Source organism: Peromyscus leucopus, chromosome 22, assembly GCF_004664715.2.
Source record: "Peromyscus leucopus breed LL Stock chromosome 22, UCI_PerLeu_2.1, whole genome shotgun sequence".
Lineage (NCBI taxonomy): Eukaryota > Metazoa > Chordata > Mammalia > Rodentia > Cricetidae > Peromyscus > Peromyscus leucopus.
In genome coordinates this window covers 37136777-37150760 of record NC_051081.1, presented here as the reverse complement: position 1 = coordinate 37150760, position 13984 = coordinate 37136777, and the positions used below count along the sequence as shown (strand labels likewise).

The 13984-nt window shown below is 51.6% G+C and overlaps 1 protein-coding gene across 8 annotated transcripts in view; it reads right to left on the bottom strand.

Annotated features, from left to right (window-relative positions):
* The window catches only part of Adcy3 (adenylate cyclase 3), a 76424-nt gene that overhangs the window by 28869 nt on the left and 33571 nt on the right, over positions 1-13984 (bottom strand). For all 8 annotated transcript variants that reach the window (XM_028875221.2, XM_028875229.2, XM_037198115.1 and 5 more), the window contains exon 3: positions 9694-9843. In XM_028875221.2, the coding sequence (XP_028731054.1) occupies positions 9694-9843 (150 nt within the window). The remainder of the gene's footprint in view (positions 1-9693; positions 9844-13984) is intronic.

Below are 13984 nucleotides of genomic sequence, written 5' to 3'. Positions count from 1 at the left end.
GCAGCACGTGCTCTTAGCCTTTCTCCGGCCTCTCTTACAGACATCACCATCCCCTTCTCTGTTCCCACGTGACAGACTCAAGGCCAAGTGACAAGTGGTTCCTTTAGAATGGGAATGGAAGTCTCACTCTGCAGCCCAGCACAGTGGCTCCTTCACACCTGTGATCCCAAGACTTGGAAGGCTGAGGGAGGAAGGCCTTGGCCATGAGTTCAAGGCCAGGCTGGCCGGCAGAGTGAGACTGTCTCAGAAACAAAAACAATGTACAGAGACGCTGCAAGGCAGTTAAAAGCCCAGATTGCGGTAGAGGATGGGGACATTTCTTCAATAGTAAGTAGGCATTTAATAAACCACCTGTACTTCTAGCCAGGGCTTCATTCCCTCAGCCAGAGAGGGGGATGCTCCCCTCCCTGGCCGCAGGCCACAGATGCCCAGCGGCTGAGGAAGACTATGCTACCAGCGGCGGTGGAGAAGGCTGGAGACCTGCAGAATCAGCAGAAGCTCGGAAGGTACTCAGTAGTCTGGAGGGCGGGGGCGGGGGAGGCTGGGAGGTCTTGGGTTGGGGGAGGGGGGCTCAGCTCTGCTGACCTCACCACTGCTGCTTGGAGACCTCACAACCCAGCAGAGTCCCTACCCCGTCCCCAGAGGTCCCCCTCGCCCGAAACGCCTGGAGTAGGGACGTGACTTGCTAAGTTCCACAACACTGGCGTGAAGAACGTTCGTTCTGCAACGTCCAAACGGCGGGAACTGGAAGCAACAGGGAGCCGGATATTTTACCTCACCACATAGGGAAGGCTCCTTCTGGCTTTGCTCACATTAAATGTCTTTCAAAGCGAAAACAAACACTAAGGATATTAGATGTACTCAAGAGTGTTTCTGTTTAGAAGCTGGAAGGGAAGGGCATTTTCAGATTAATGCTGGGGGAGGGGGTGTCTGTGGTCCTATCGGGTGACGCACCCACTTTCCATACTGGGGACACCTAGAGGAAGAGGCCACGCCCCTGTGGAGAGGGGAGGTGCCCTGCTCTCTGCTGGCACCAACCTCTTCTTTCCCCAGTGAGTAGCTTCCCAAGGAAGCAGGTCCATCACCCACCCCCCACTGTTGCCAGGACAGCTTCGGGGATGGGCACTAGAAACCTGATTCTCCCCTCCCCCATGGCCCTCCAAGAGACCTGGACTCAAGGTCAAAGTGACTCACAGCCAAAGGACTTGGGACAAGCAGTAAAGCAGGTCTGAGCAGAGGTCAGAGGTCAGAGCACAAGGTGACATTCAGACACTGAGCTTATAAAACAGTGCCGTTCACAGCTCCAGGAGAGAAACCCACTCACATGGCCAACGGGGGGCTTTTCCCCACAGGTAACAGCACACCTCAAAGGGAGGGCCATGACCCAGGCAGAGGCAGGAGAGGAAGCAGGTTACAAGCACCTATTCACCTGAATATAGTTCACCACAGATGTAGTGTCCCCTAAGCCATGCTTCCCCGGGTGCTGTGGAGTAATCCTCCTGTACACTGTGAAAATGTGTTGCTCTCATTGGTAATAAAATGCTGACTGGCTGATAGCTAGGCAGGATTTTGGGGGCAGAGAGAATGCTGGGAAGAAGAAAGGCGGAGTCTGAGGGGTCATGAGCCAGACTTGGAAGAAGCAACGTGGAAGTTCATAGATGAGGCAAATGAGCCTCTGGGCAGCACATAGTTGAACAGAAATGGGTTAATGTAAGTTGTAAGAGCTAGCTGTAGACAAGCCTAAGCTAGCGGCCGAGCATTTATGATTAATAATAAGTCTCTGTGTGGTTATTTGGGAGTGATTGCTGGGACACAGAGAAACTTCACCTACACCAGGACACACACCTAGACAGTGGATGACTCTCTTAAGAGCCCTGTACACTGAGCATCCCTCATTGGGGCCTGGCTACAGCTTCCTCACTGATGGAGGGTGTGGCCTGAGGGAGTGCAAGCCTGTGTTGGCCACTTCCCCTGTCACCTCTCCATCCCCCTCACTCTTCCTTCACATCATCTCCCTGCCTGGGAAGTGCTTCTGGAGGGGGGGGGTGACTCAGACACCTTGCAATTCTGAAGTTTGTACCTGGCAACAGGTATGATGTTCTGGGTGCCTGCCATTGCCAGGTACCATTTGGTGTGCTTAGCAACTCTCAAGGTCCCAAACTAATCCCCAAAGCAAGGTCACACAGGACTCACAACAAGCAATGGGGCTCCACACTAACATGCCCATGGAGCTGTGGGGAGGCTGGATGAGGACCCAAGCTCACTCAGGTAGCTCTACTGGACCGCCTGTGTCCTGGAGGACAAGGATGCTAGACCAGCAGTTCTCAACCTGTGGGTCGTGACTCCTTTTCATGTCAGGATCGTGCTCAGACACACCAATAAGGCTTTGGTGTCGGCTAGACACACTTGTGCTCTGCAAGGAGGCAGGGGATGGTGGGGCCAAACCCTTTCGTTCCTGACCCTCTTGAGCATACCTTCGGTCTCCACCCATCTGTCACCTAAGCCATGCCTCCCTTGAGAAAATGTGGGAGGGAAGGTCTGTGCGGGAAAGGACTGGGCTACCTCACCCCTTTCTGGGAGCCGGAACTCTCAGTCCCATCTTTATCCCAAGTAAGAAGCCAGTCACCTCCATGAAGACAGAAGCCAAGGGTCACGGGAACTAGAGAAGCCTGGGCAGGGTCCCCGTGGTGGTGTCAGAGGATGAAGATGAGGGCAAGAGGAGAGCGGCTGAGGGGCCGAGCAACTTCAGCAGCAGGGCACATCGTCTGCCTCAAAAGCAGTTCAGAAAACACTTAATGTGCGCTGACGCCATAAAGCGAGGAGGCACCGGGCCTGAGCGCTGCATTCTGGGAAGAGCCTCGCCTGGCTTCAGCACTGGTACTGAAAATGCTGGAGCATTTACCCGAGGACTGCACAGACCGTTGAGCGTGGCAGGGACTTCGAGTGGCACCTGAAAGGGGGACAGACGTCCAGACCACCCTCTGTCTGCTCCCACGGGGGCTTCTGCAGCCCTCTGTCCCAAGGGTCCCCGTCTGTCCTCTCGTTCCCATCCGCACCGGCTTTGACAGAGGAGAGCACACGGAGACCTGTGCGTCCCCACAGGCTGAGGCTCCTGTGTCCAGTTGGCCCTGAGGTCCAGGGAGGGAATGACCTCTGTCCTGACTGGAACAGAGGAGAGAAGGGTGTTCTCTCAGCCAGCTGCCACCTTCCTCCTCAGCCTCCCTTCGGCCAGTGTGTCCCCAGGGGCTGAAGCCATGTCCTAGTGGCGAAGGCACCAAAGGACTTCATCGTTTGGAAGCTCAATTCTCCCTTCTGCCTGTGCGTACTTCCCAAACAATCCATGACAATGATATATATATTTAAGCCCAGTTTTTCAGAAGGCTAAACAAAGACATCAAAGCACATCCCCAATGTCACATAGGGGAGTGCCAGACCCTGCTGTGCCCGAGAAAGCTGGCGCAATACTGGATACAGATCTGACGTCACCAACACAGGGACAGGGGTGGGGCTGGTCCCCTGCGACACAGACTCTGCTGTCAGTCGCAGGAGGAGGTGGCATGGGGATGGAGCGTGCAAGGACCTGGGTCTGCTGACCTCACGAGCAAGGACAGTCCCTAGGGCATCAGGGTTCCACGGGCAGAGAGGTATTTTCCAGATAAACAAGGGCATAAGTGCCTAAGTACACTCTCGTTCATCACTAAGAGGAGATAAATTGTTTGAGCCTGCATATGAGTCAATGTGGCAATATTTATCAACATTAGAAAGGCACAAGGCTGGTGCCTCCAAAAGCTAAACACAGTGGTACCTGGCAATTCCACTTCCAGGTGGGTATCCAAAAGGCGTGAAGCAAAGACTGGAATGGACACTCGGACCCCAGTGCTCATGGTGACATTATTCACCGCAGACAGAAGGAAAAGCCAGAGGATGCTCAACAGTATGCCAGTGAAGGTCCTGATGATTTATTTATTTATTTATTTTTTGAGACAGGGTTTCTCTGTGTAGCTTTGCAACTTTCCTGGAACTCACTCTGTAGCCCTGGCTGGCTTGAACTCACAGAGATCTGCCTGCCTCTGCCTCTGCTAAGATTAAAGCGTGTGCCCCCATCACAGGGCAGGTCTTGAAGGTTTAACTGTGGTCTACGGCAGCATCATGCTGCCCGGGAAAGAAGGAAGTTCTGCACACGCTACACAAAGCTGCTCCTTGAAGACTTTACGCTAATTCATGAAACAAGCCAAATGCAAGGAGACAGTTACTCCGTGATTCTACTTCTGCGATACCTACACTAGGCAGCTTCAGAGTCGCCGCCAGAGGCTGGGAGGGGGGCGAGGATGAGGAGTCAGTGTTGACGGGCTGAGCTCCTTTCTGTTTGGGGGGATACAATTCGCAACAACGTAAATGGACTCGGTGCCACTGACGTGCACCCTTAAAAATGACCAGAAGTGGGGTGGGGCTGAAAAGATGGCTCACCTTGCCAGCATGATGGCCTGAGTTCTACCCACAAAGCCCACAGGAAAAAGCCACACATGGTGGGACATGCTTGTAAGCCCAACATGAGGAGGCTGAGACAGGCAGATCCCTGAGGCTTCCTGACCAACTGGCCTAGCCTGGCCTAGCCCGGCCTGGCCAAATTTCCAGCTCTGGGCCAGTAAGAGACCCTGTTTTTAAAAAGTATGGGGAGAGGGCATGATGACGACAGACAATACTTGAGGTTTTTCTCCAACACACACACACACACACACACACACACACACACACACACACATACACACACACAAAATTCACTAAAAGTCCAGCTCTTACACAAAATATCTTCATGAAAAATTTAGAGGTGGGGGGAAGCAAAGATACCAGGACCCGAGCAAAAAGACATGAGCACTTAACAAATTCCCAGCCGGATCCCAGATGAAGTCAACGACGGGGTGAGGTTTCTGGGGACTGCCAGGGACTTAGCTAATGTTAAGGGAGAGTAATACAGTGAAAAATGTCTTCAAGAAAGACCAGTACCAAAAGAGTATGACAGCGCACGCCTATAAAACCACCGCTTGGGAGGCAAAGGCAGGAGGACCAGAAGTTCAAGGTCATCCTTGGCTACGTCACAAGTTCAAGGCTAGCCTGGGCTATGAGAGACTCTATCTCAAAAACCAAACACGTAATACTTCGAACCATCAAAATTGAATCCTGAAAGCTGTATGTATGTATTAAGAGAAATTTGTCTCAGGGGCCGCAGCAAAGCTGCTTTTATCTGTAAATGTTTAAGTTTGACTGTATAAATTATGTGGCTTTGGGGGACCTAATCTAGGCTGCAGAACTGGGTCACTGCCATCTAAGTTCACACCATCTACTTCCTCAGATGCTCACACTGAAGAGTCTGCGTCACTTCTTCTAGTATTCTTTTAAGAATTAGAAAACCAAAAGAATTTGCACCTTAATGTCTCATGGAGTAATATTCCTTAGAGGAATTATAAATACCACTGCTTCTGGCATTTTCGGTGACATGCTACAAAATCATGTCTTCTAAATGAGTGCAAGGGTTGGCAGACTCTCTGGCAAAGCAGAGAAGCAAAGATCCGAAAACAGTCATGAGGTCAGCACAAATACTCCGTCTGAAGCATAGGGGGAAGGAGGAGTTGGAGTCGGGGCAGGGGGAAGTCAGGAGAGATAGGTAGCACATCCCTATAATCCCAGTGTTTGGGGGGGGGGCAGAGGCAGGTAGCCTGAGCTACACAGTGAGGGTCTGTATTAAAAAAAGGAAAGACTCAGGGTGGAGGTGGCGCACACCTTTAATCCCAGCACTCAGGAGGCAGAAGCAGGCGGATCTCTGTGAGTTCAAAGCCAGTCTGGTCTACAAAGCGAGATCCGGGACAGTCAGGGCTCCACAGAGAAACCCTGTCTCAACCCCACCCCACCCCCCCAAAAAGAAAAGGGCTAGAAAGATGGCTCAATGGCTAAGTAAGAGAATCCAGGTTCTCAACTCACCAACCATCTGTAACTCTATTTTCAGGGGATATGACACGCTCTGGTGGCCTCCCTGGACACCAGGCAGGCACAAGACATGCATGCAGGCAAAACACCCATACACACAAATTAACTAATAAAAAATGTTAATTAAAAAACCCAGAAAACAGAGACTTCTGAGTGATGTCCTGGCTGTGTGAACACGAGGACCTGTGTTTGGATCCCTGGCACCAGTGTGGAGGCTGCACAAGACCCAAGTTTGGCTCCAGCTGCTCACAACTGCCTGGAACTCTAGTTCCAGGAGAGCTGACGCCCCGCCCTCTTCTGGCTCCTCAGGCACCAGGCACTCATATACACATAAAATAAATCTTTTTTAAAACATAGGATAAAGCCGGGGTTTGGGGGTGGGGTGGGGGCGCACGCCTTTAATCCCAGCGCTCAGGAGGCAGAGGCAGGTGGATCTCTGTGAATCCGAGGCCAGCCTGGTCTACAAACTGAATTCCAGGAGAGCCAGAGCTGTGACACAGAGAAACTCTGTCTCAAAAAACAAACAAACAAAAAACATAAGATAAGTGAAAGCAGGAAAACCTATCACATTCAACGCATATTTGACAGCCTGATGTGATACCTTTAATTCCAGCACTCAGGAGGCAGAGGCAGGCAGATCACTGAGTTTGAGGCCAGCCTGGTCTACATAGTGAAATCCCAAAATATCCAGGTCTACATAGAGACTGTGTCTCAAAAAAACAAACAAACATATTAAAAGTACACTTTAGCAAAACACATCAAAGCTCATTCTTCTAGGCTATATACCTAGATGGCAACAAGGACATAAAGTAAATCAAAGGAAAAGAAGAAAATTATAAAGGATTTTTGTTGGTGTGTGGGTTTGTTTTTTTTTTGTTTTTTTTTTTTTTTTGTTTGTTTGTTTGGTTTGCTTTGGTTTGGTTTCATTTTTTCAAGATAGGGTTTCTCTGTGTAGCCCTGGCTGTCCTGGAACTCACTCTGTAGCCCAGGCTAGCCTCAAACTCACAGAGATCCACCTGCCTCTGCCTTCCAAGTGCTGGGATTAAAGGTGTATCTCACCACTGCCCAGCAGATCAAGTTTTTAAAAAGCATAAATTAATGAATTATAGACAAGAAATGTGCAAAGAGCATAAAAAAATATAAGGTGGCTCACTGCTCAGACTAAACCTGAGACTATTACCTCAGCAAGGTGAGTTAAGGGAAAAAGAAAAAGAAGGCACAAATTATCAATAATTTAAAAAAATCAGTATAAATCTCACAGATAATAAGCAGTCAAAAGAAATAGCATTGTGTCAACAACTGGAAAATCTAAGACAAAAATGAACAAGTTTCCAGAGGGGCCTCTTCAAAAGTTATCAAAAACAAAAACCAAACAAAGTCCAATTTAAATCCTGAACACCCGTTCTTTTGGGACAGAAGTTGATTCTTCTCACCTCCTAATGCACAGAGCTCCCCTGGGGACCTCTGAACATCTAGGCACTATGCAGAGCGCACACTGACTCTGCCAGGTGGCAGGGAGAGGGGACAACTTCTCCAGTTACTGCACGGCATGCGGATGACATCGATATGAAGGAAGATGGCGGCCCCACCCCATTGTCTGCAGAGCGGCCGATCTCACTGGAACCCCCACAGGCGGCAGCATCCCGGCCTTCCTGTTGAAAGTGCCCTCAGCCCTTCTGCAGGGTTCACCTCTAAAACAACCTCTCAAGGAGGGCTTTGCATAGAGAGAAACCGAGGCCTCAGGAAGCTCAGGAATGGAGCCGGAGAGGTGGCTCTGCCGTTAAGAGCACCAGCTGCTCCTGCAGAGGACCCAAGTTCCTCCCAGCACCCACATGGGGGCTCATGACCATCGGTAACTCCAGTTCAAGGGAACACAACGCCATCTTCTGGCCTCTGTGGGCACTGCATGCACGTGGTACACAGACATACAGGTAGACAAGACACCCAAGAATGTAAAATAAAAGATGGATAAAAAGAGGCTAATGTCCATTCAGGATACAGCCAGGCTAAACTTATCCCACTTAAGGGACACTCACAGATACATACCGTGTGCTCAGTGAATGTGGAGGACCCCTGCCCCTCCTGTCTGCCTCACTTGCAAGGGCTGAGGTCCCCCTTGCTGGCACAGGTAGGGGAGTGCCAGCTCACGCACAGCAGACCAGCAGGCTGCTCTACAACGTCCCAGATTTCTGGGCCACCGAGAAGGCCCTTGCTGCTAGTTCCCAGGCTCTCGGCGCTGACCCTGCCCTGACCTGGGAATAAGAACCTAAAGGTGCCATGGCCGGCCCCGAGTTCACAGGTAACAAAGCACTTCTCAACAAAGTGCTTCTCACTCGACCCTCGGGAAATCCTGCAAGGCGAACACTGCACCCACGCTCTGACTACGAGGACAGTGGGTCTCTGAGAGATGAAAGAACTCCCAGGCGAGCTCAGTGGTAACTCTGGAAGGCCACCATGGCATAAGGGACCAGACACACAGCATCTTTATAAAGCCAGAAGGAGAAACTATAAAATACAGCCAGGCCGCAGCAGGTCCCCAAGAACACCACGGGCCACAAATCATGGACCTTTGTCACCAGAGGCAAGGGGAATTGCCCCATCAGCCCTGCTTTCTGAAAAAGATGACTCCAGGGCCTAACCTGGAAGCTTCTAGATCTCACTGGTAAACAGGAGAGAGGAAATTAAGACTCATTGGCTAAGTGACTACCTGTGCCTTCAAATATCACTCTCTAGAGCAGTGGTTCTCAACCTTCCTAATACTGCGACCCTTTAATACAGTTCCTCATGTTGTGGTGACCCCCAACCACAAAATTATTTCCGTTGCTACTTCATAACTGTAATTTTGCTACTTTTTTAAAATTAATTTGTTTTTATTTTATGTGCATTGGTATTTTGCCTTCATGAATGTCTGTATGAGGGTGTCAGATCTTGGAGTAACTGACAGCTCTTAGCTGCCATGTGGGAGCTGGGAATTGAACCCGGGTCCTCTGGAAGAGCAGTCAGTGCTCTTAACTGCTGAGCCATCTCTCCAGCTCAATTTTGCTACTGTTATGAATGGCAATGTAAATATCAGATATGCGACCCCAAAGGGGTCCCGACCCGCTGGTCTAGAGAATGTGAGGAGGCTGAGAGCAGACACTCACCTAGTAATCCCTAAAGCCAAAGGGCCATCAGCCTCAGTGGCAGAGTCTAGAAGCTTCTACGCCCCCCAACACCTAACCCCACCCCACCCCACCTGCACAAAATGACATGCTGTCCAGGGTGGAGAGCCAACCTCAGCTTTGAGGAAGGGAGATGTAAACCTACAGGAAATCGGTGGGGTGTCATTTCTAGAGACCTCGAAGAACTGTTTGTGATGAATCCAGACCGAAACCCATTTAGAAGGCTGAGTCACATGGGAACGGAGAGGACCGTTCCGGGTGGATTAGGCTGGAGCTCGGCCAGTAAACAGAGAGCAGGGACATGCAGGCCCTCCTCCAGATGGAGATAGATAAACAGGAGGGGCCCCAGGGACGGGGCTGCTGCTGCTTCTGCCTAAGTGACTGAGAAGGAGGTAGGGGGAGGAACGAGCCGGGAGGTGGCATGGGCGGCATGAACTCTTGCCCTGTCCAAGCTCACAGCCCCAGCAGGCTCCTCGCCATCTCTTAGCACAAGCGCCAAGCCCAAAACCCTCCCCGCCTCCGCGGGGTCCCCCCAAGCCCCGAGTCACACCTGCTGCTGACTCTGCTCCTCCAGGTTCATCTTCACCTCCAGCGACTGGCGGGCCTCCAGGAAGGCCTTCCGGTGCTTGCGGTCAGCCATGTAGTAGGACATGATGCCCACGATGATGGCGCACAGGTAGAGGAAGACATTGGCCAGGATCTACATGCCAAGGAGGAGAAAGAACAGGGCTGGTGAATATATAGATCTTCAGGAAAACTGGGACAGGGAGGTGGGGCTGGCAGGGATCCATGTGAGAGGCCCCTGAGTGGACCCTACCCTATAAATCACAATCAGCAAGAGAACGGCTCCAGGCCAGGACCGTGTACAGGCCACGAGGCTTGGATGCAAGTTTACAAGGCCTGGTGAATGACGGCTGTTCCTTTCCTACATCATACCACAATCAACTCCTCCCCGAGAGGCAGAGCAACCCTTGGCTATTTGTTTTGCTTTTTTTAAGATTTTATTTATTTATTATGTATACAGTGAGTGTTCAGCCTGCAGGCCAGAAGAAGGCACCAGATCTCATTACAGATGGTTGTGAGCCACCATGTGGGTGCTGGGAATTGAACTCAGGACCTCTGGAAGAACAGTCAGTGCTCTTAACCTCCGAGCCATCTCTCCAGCCCGGCTACTCAGCAGTTAAACCAGCAGGTATGGAGCCCAGCTTACTAGGTGCTATCAGTGCCAGCCCACTGTTCCGCAAGCCCAGCGCCAATGCAAGACCTTAGCTGGCAAGAGTCTGCTCCGTCTGGTACCCTGCAGTCTCTCCCAGGTGACCTGGTCCCTTGTCATGCCTAAAAGCCTGCTGGATTGGCAGCGCCAGCAGTTTCCTGCTGGAGGGAGCCTTGGATACGGACCTGGACGTTCCCATCATACACGGCTCCTGGTGTTGCAGCTGCCAGCTCTGCGCTTTGGTCAGAAATGGTGGGGCCCGGTACTGGGCCAGGTGTTAATTCCCTGTTGGCCTGAGTGACCCTTCTCAGGCAACGCTGCCCCTGGCCCACCCAGCTCAACCTGTTTCTCTGGAGCCGATGCCACACTTTAAGTTTGATTAAATTTTTTTATATTATGTATGTGTATGAGTGTTTTGCCCATGTATATGTCTGCGCATCACGCGCATGCTTGGTGCCCAAGGATGCCAGGAGAGGGCATCAGATCCCCTGGAACTAGAGTTCCAGACAGTTGTGAGCTGCCTCGTGGATGCTGGGGATTGAACTTAGGTCCTCTTCAAGAGCTCTTATCCGATGAGCTCCCTCTGGCCCCTCCCCACCTCACCCACACACACCTTCATGAAACTGTCCTTTCCTCCCAGCCCTAGTTCCTGAGGTCCTGCAGGGAAGGCGGGGGAGGATGGGACAGGACAGTCACCACCCACAGAGGTAGTTCGGCTATCCCTCACACAAGATTGGCGTTGAAAAGCAGGATGCAAAGGAAATTATTAGGAATTGAACTTCTGGCCCTACAGGAGGAGAAGACTGGCCCAATGGTGTGCATGTTAGAGTCTGGGGTCATGGAAAACCATGCTGAAGTCAGCTAGGATTTTACATGGATGCTTCAGTAAACAGATAAGGGGATGATTCTGATTCATCTTCTGGGTTCTCCTGGTTATGCCACACCCTCTCTGAGCTGTTTTTCCTTTATCAGGACTGATCACCAACACCCTAAGGACTCACCACCGCCACACCCTACAGAGTGTTCCTGGGGGGTGGGGGGCACAGGTGGTTGGCAGTGTTGAGTCCATGGGAAGCTCCACCACAGGGCTGCTGAACAATGATTTAGGAGGCGGACTGTGTGTCTGGGCTAGCCAGAAGTCACTGTGGATAAATCCCTAAGCTCCTGGGCGGCTGGCTCTACCATCTAAGATCTGTGTTAATCTTGGGCCACAGCTGTCACCATCTGGGGTCAGTGTCCTTTCGCAACATCCCTGTACTGTCTGCCTTCTTGATAGATCCTCCATCTAAGTGGCCAAGCTTGGTGGGACACCAGCCTGATCATCTGGAAATCTCTGGAGTTGGGTCCAGTGAATGCAGCCAATCATATGGAGCCCCCTGGCCCTCGGAGTCAGTCTAGCATGATGCCCAAGAAACTTGACCCGCCCAAAGGCCATCCTCCTGCAGAATCAAATGCCCTTGGCATGTGCCCACATCTCCAAGCTCACAGAGCCACAAACTGACAAGACTAGATAACAGAGTCAGGTTGGCATCCTATGCTTCATTTGTGTGCCAGGCTTTCAAGAAAGACGCTGCACGTGGCAGCCACATCCACGTAGCTAGAGTTTTCCTGCCTTGCCCACAGTCAGGACAAATCTTTGTCACCTGCCAGTCCCACAGCCACTCAGACCCAACCAAGTAAACACAGAGACTTATATTGCTTACAAACTGTATGGCTGTGGCAGGCTTCTTGCTAACTGTTCTTATAGCTTAATTTAATCTATTTCCATAAATCTATACCTTGCCACGTGGCTCGTGGCTTACCAGCATCTTCACATTCTGCTCGTCCTGGCGTTGGCTGGCAGTGACTCCTTCTGTCTTCCTGTTCTTTCTTTTCTCCTGTTAGTCCCACCTATACTTCCTGCCTAGCCACTGGCCAATCAGTGTTTTATTTATACAGAACGATATCCACAGCACATCCAACTGGGACTCATATGACTAGGTCGCCACTGTGAACCTCAGTACTCCCAAAGAGAGGGTTCAACCAGGGAAGGATACCCTACAACCACAGAGAAGGTCTGACACTAGAGAAGGCATTTATACATCTGTCCCTGGCCAACTAGCCTGGACTGGAGCTAAAACTCGACATTATCCTGTTCCCCGCACATGGGTAGGCCCTGCTCGCTGCCTGGCCATCTCACAGGGACAGAGGAAAAAGACACGGTTAACCCCTGGGGTGGTGGCCCAAGAAAACAAAAACTATTACCACCACCAACTCACGGAATGTAGATGCAGGCTTATGCCTGATGGGACTTTTTCAGGACAGTGCATCTCAATGTTCTGCATATATTCTAAAATAAAGGTATATATGGTAGGGACACAACCTCAGGACCACCCTGGGCTTACATCCCACCCTCACTAGCCTGGTGGCCTCCGAGGCTGTTTGCTCTGTCCTGAGCCCAGTCTTGATTGACACTGCCTGGTTTTCATGAGCCTCATTTCCGAAGGCAGAAGTTAGGACCGGGGAAGGTTTGATCCATGGCATCCAGCAAGGAGCAGAGAGCAGGAGAGGTGGGTGGTTCTCAGGCTGTCAGTCTCTGACACCCCCCCCCCCCCCCAGTACTCCAGTCACAGCTGCCTCATCCTTTTCCCAATCGGTATTTGAAGCTCATCAGCTCCAAAAAGGCTCTCTGTGGGGAAGTAGGGATTGCAGGGCCTGGGGATGCCAGGAAATGCCACTCCCTACACCCTGTGAATTCACCTACTTCTAACAATTCTAGAGGCCAGGCTTTGAGTTCCTTAAAACTCCAGCCCTCTTCACTTGCCTAAACCCACCTGTTCTAGCCCACCCCGGTGCCCTCCCTCGCTCCGGCTACAGGGCCTGACAGGAGCTTGGCCGCCTCTGTCCTAAGTGTTGACTGCTGGGAAGCTCAGTCAGCCAAGGTCTCACACAGAGGCCAACTCAGCCCCCACATCCAGGGCGTGAATCCAGCAGGCCAACGCCGCCAAGCCAAGGAAACCCCGATAATCCAGGGAAGCAGAAGCTGGCCTTGGGGGAGGAAGGGTCAAGCGTGCACAGGTGGAGCCCTGAGGACAGTGAAGAAGGTTCCCAGGACACCCCTACATGGTCCCTCCGAGGACCCAGGAGGCGTGCTGAGTGAGCAGGCCAGGGCAGCAGGGCCTCAGTTTTCCTCATCATGTCAACAGTACCTCTACTCCGAGACACATTCCCGGCCTCCTCTCATTTCCAGGCACCGCTGAGGTGACTGGGACATCGCTCTAATTTTTAGGAGAAAGTGTTTGTCCAAAGGAGATTCCCCAATTCCCCAAACTCCAAAAGGCAGTCCCTATCTCCAGAAAGGAGCTCATGCTGAACTACAGGATTTCTGGCAGGTAGATAAAAGCCAGCATTCCTCAGGAACGTGTGAAACTGCTTCCCGCCTGCCAGAGGGCATCATCTCCCTTCTGCCTCTGGCACCTATTAGCATATCGGAGCCCATGCCGGCCTCCAGGCCCATTCAGTCCCAATTCACAAGTACCTGTTATGGATTCCAAAGTCCATGCTAGCCTCCTGGCCTGTCTCACCTCCCCCACTCTTCCTCACTGCACCAGCTCCCAGGCTGTTGTAGCTCACAAGTTTCTGCCCGGCC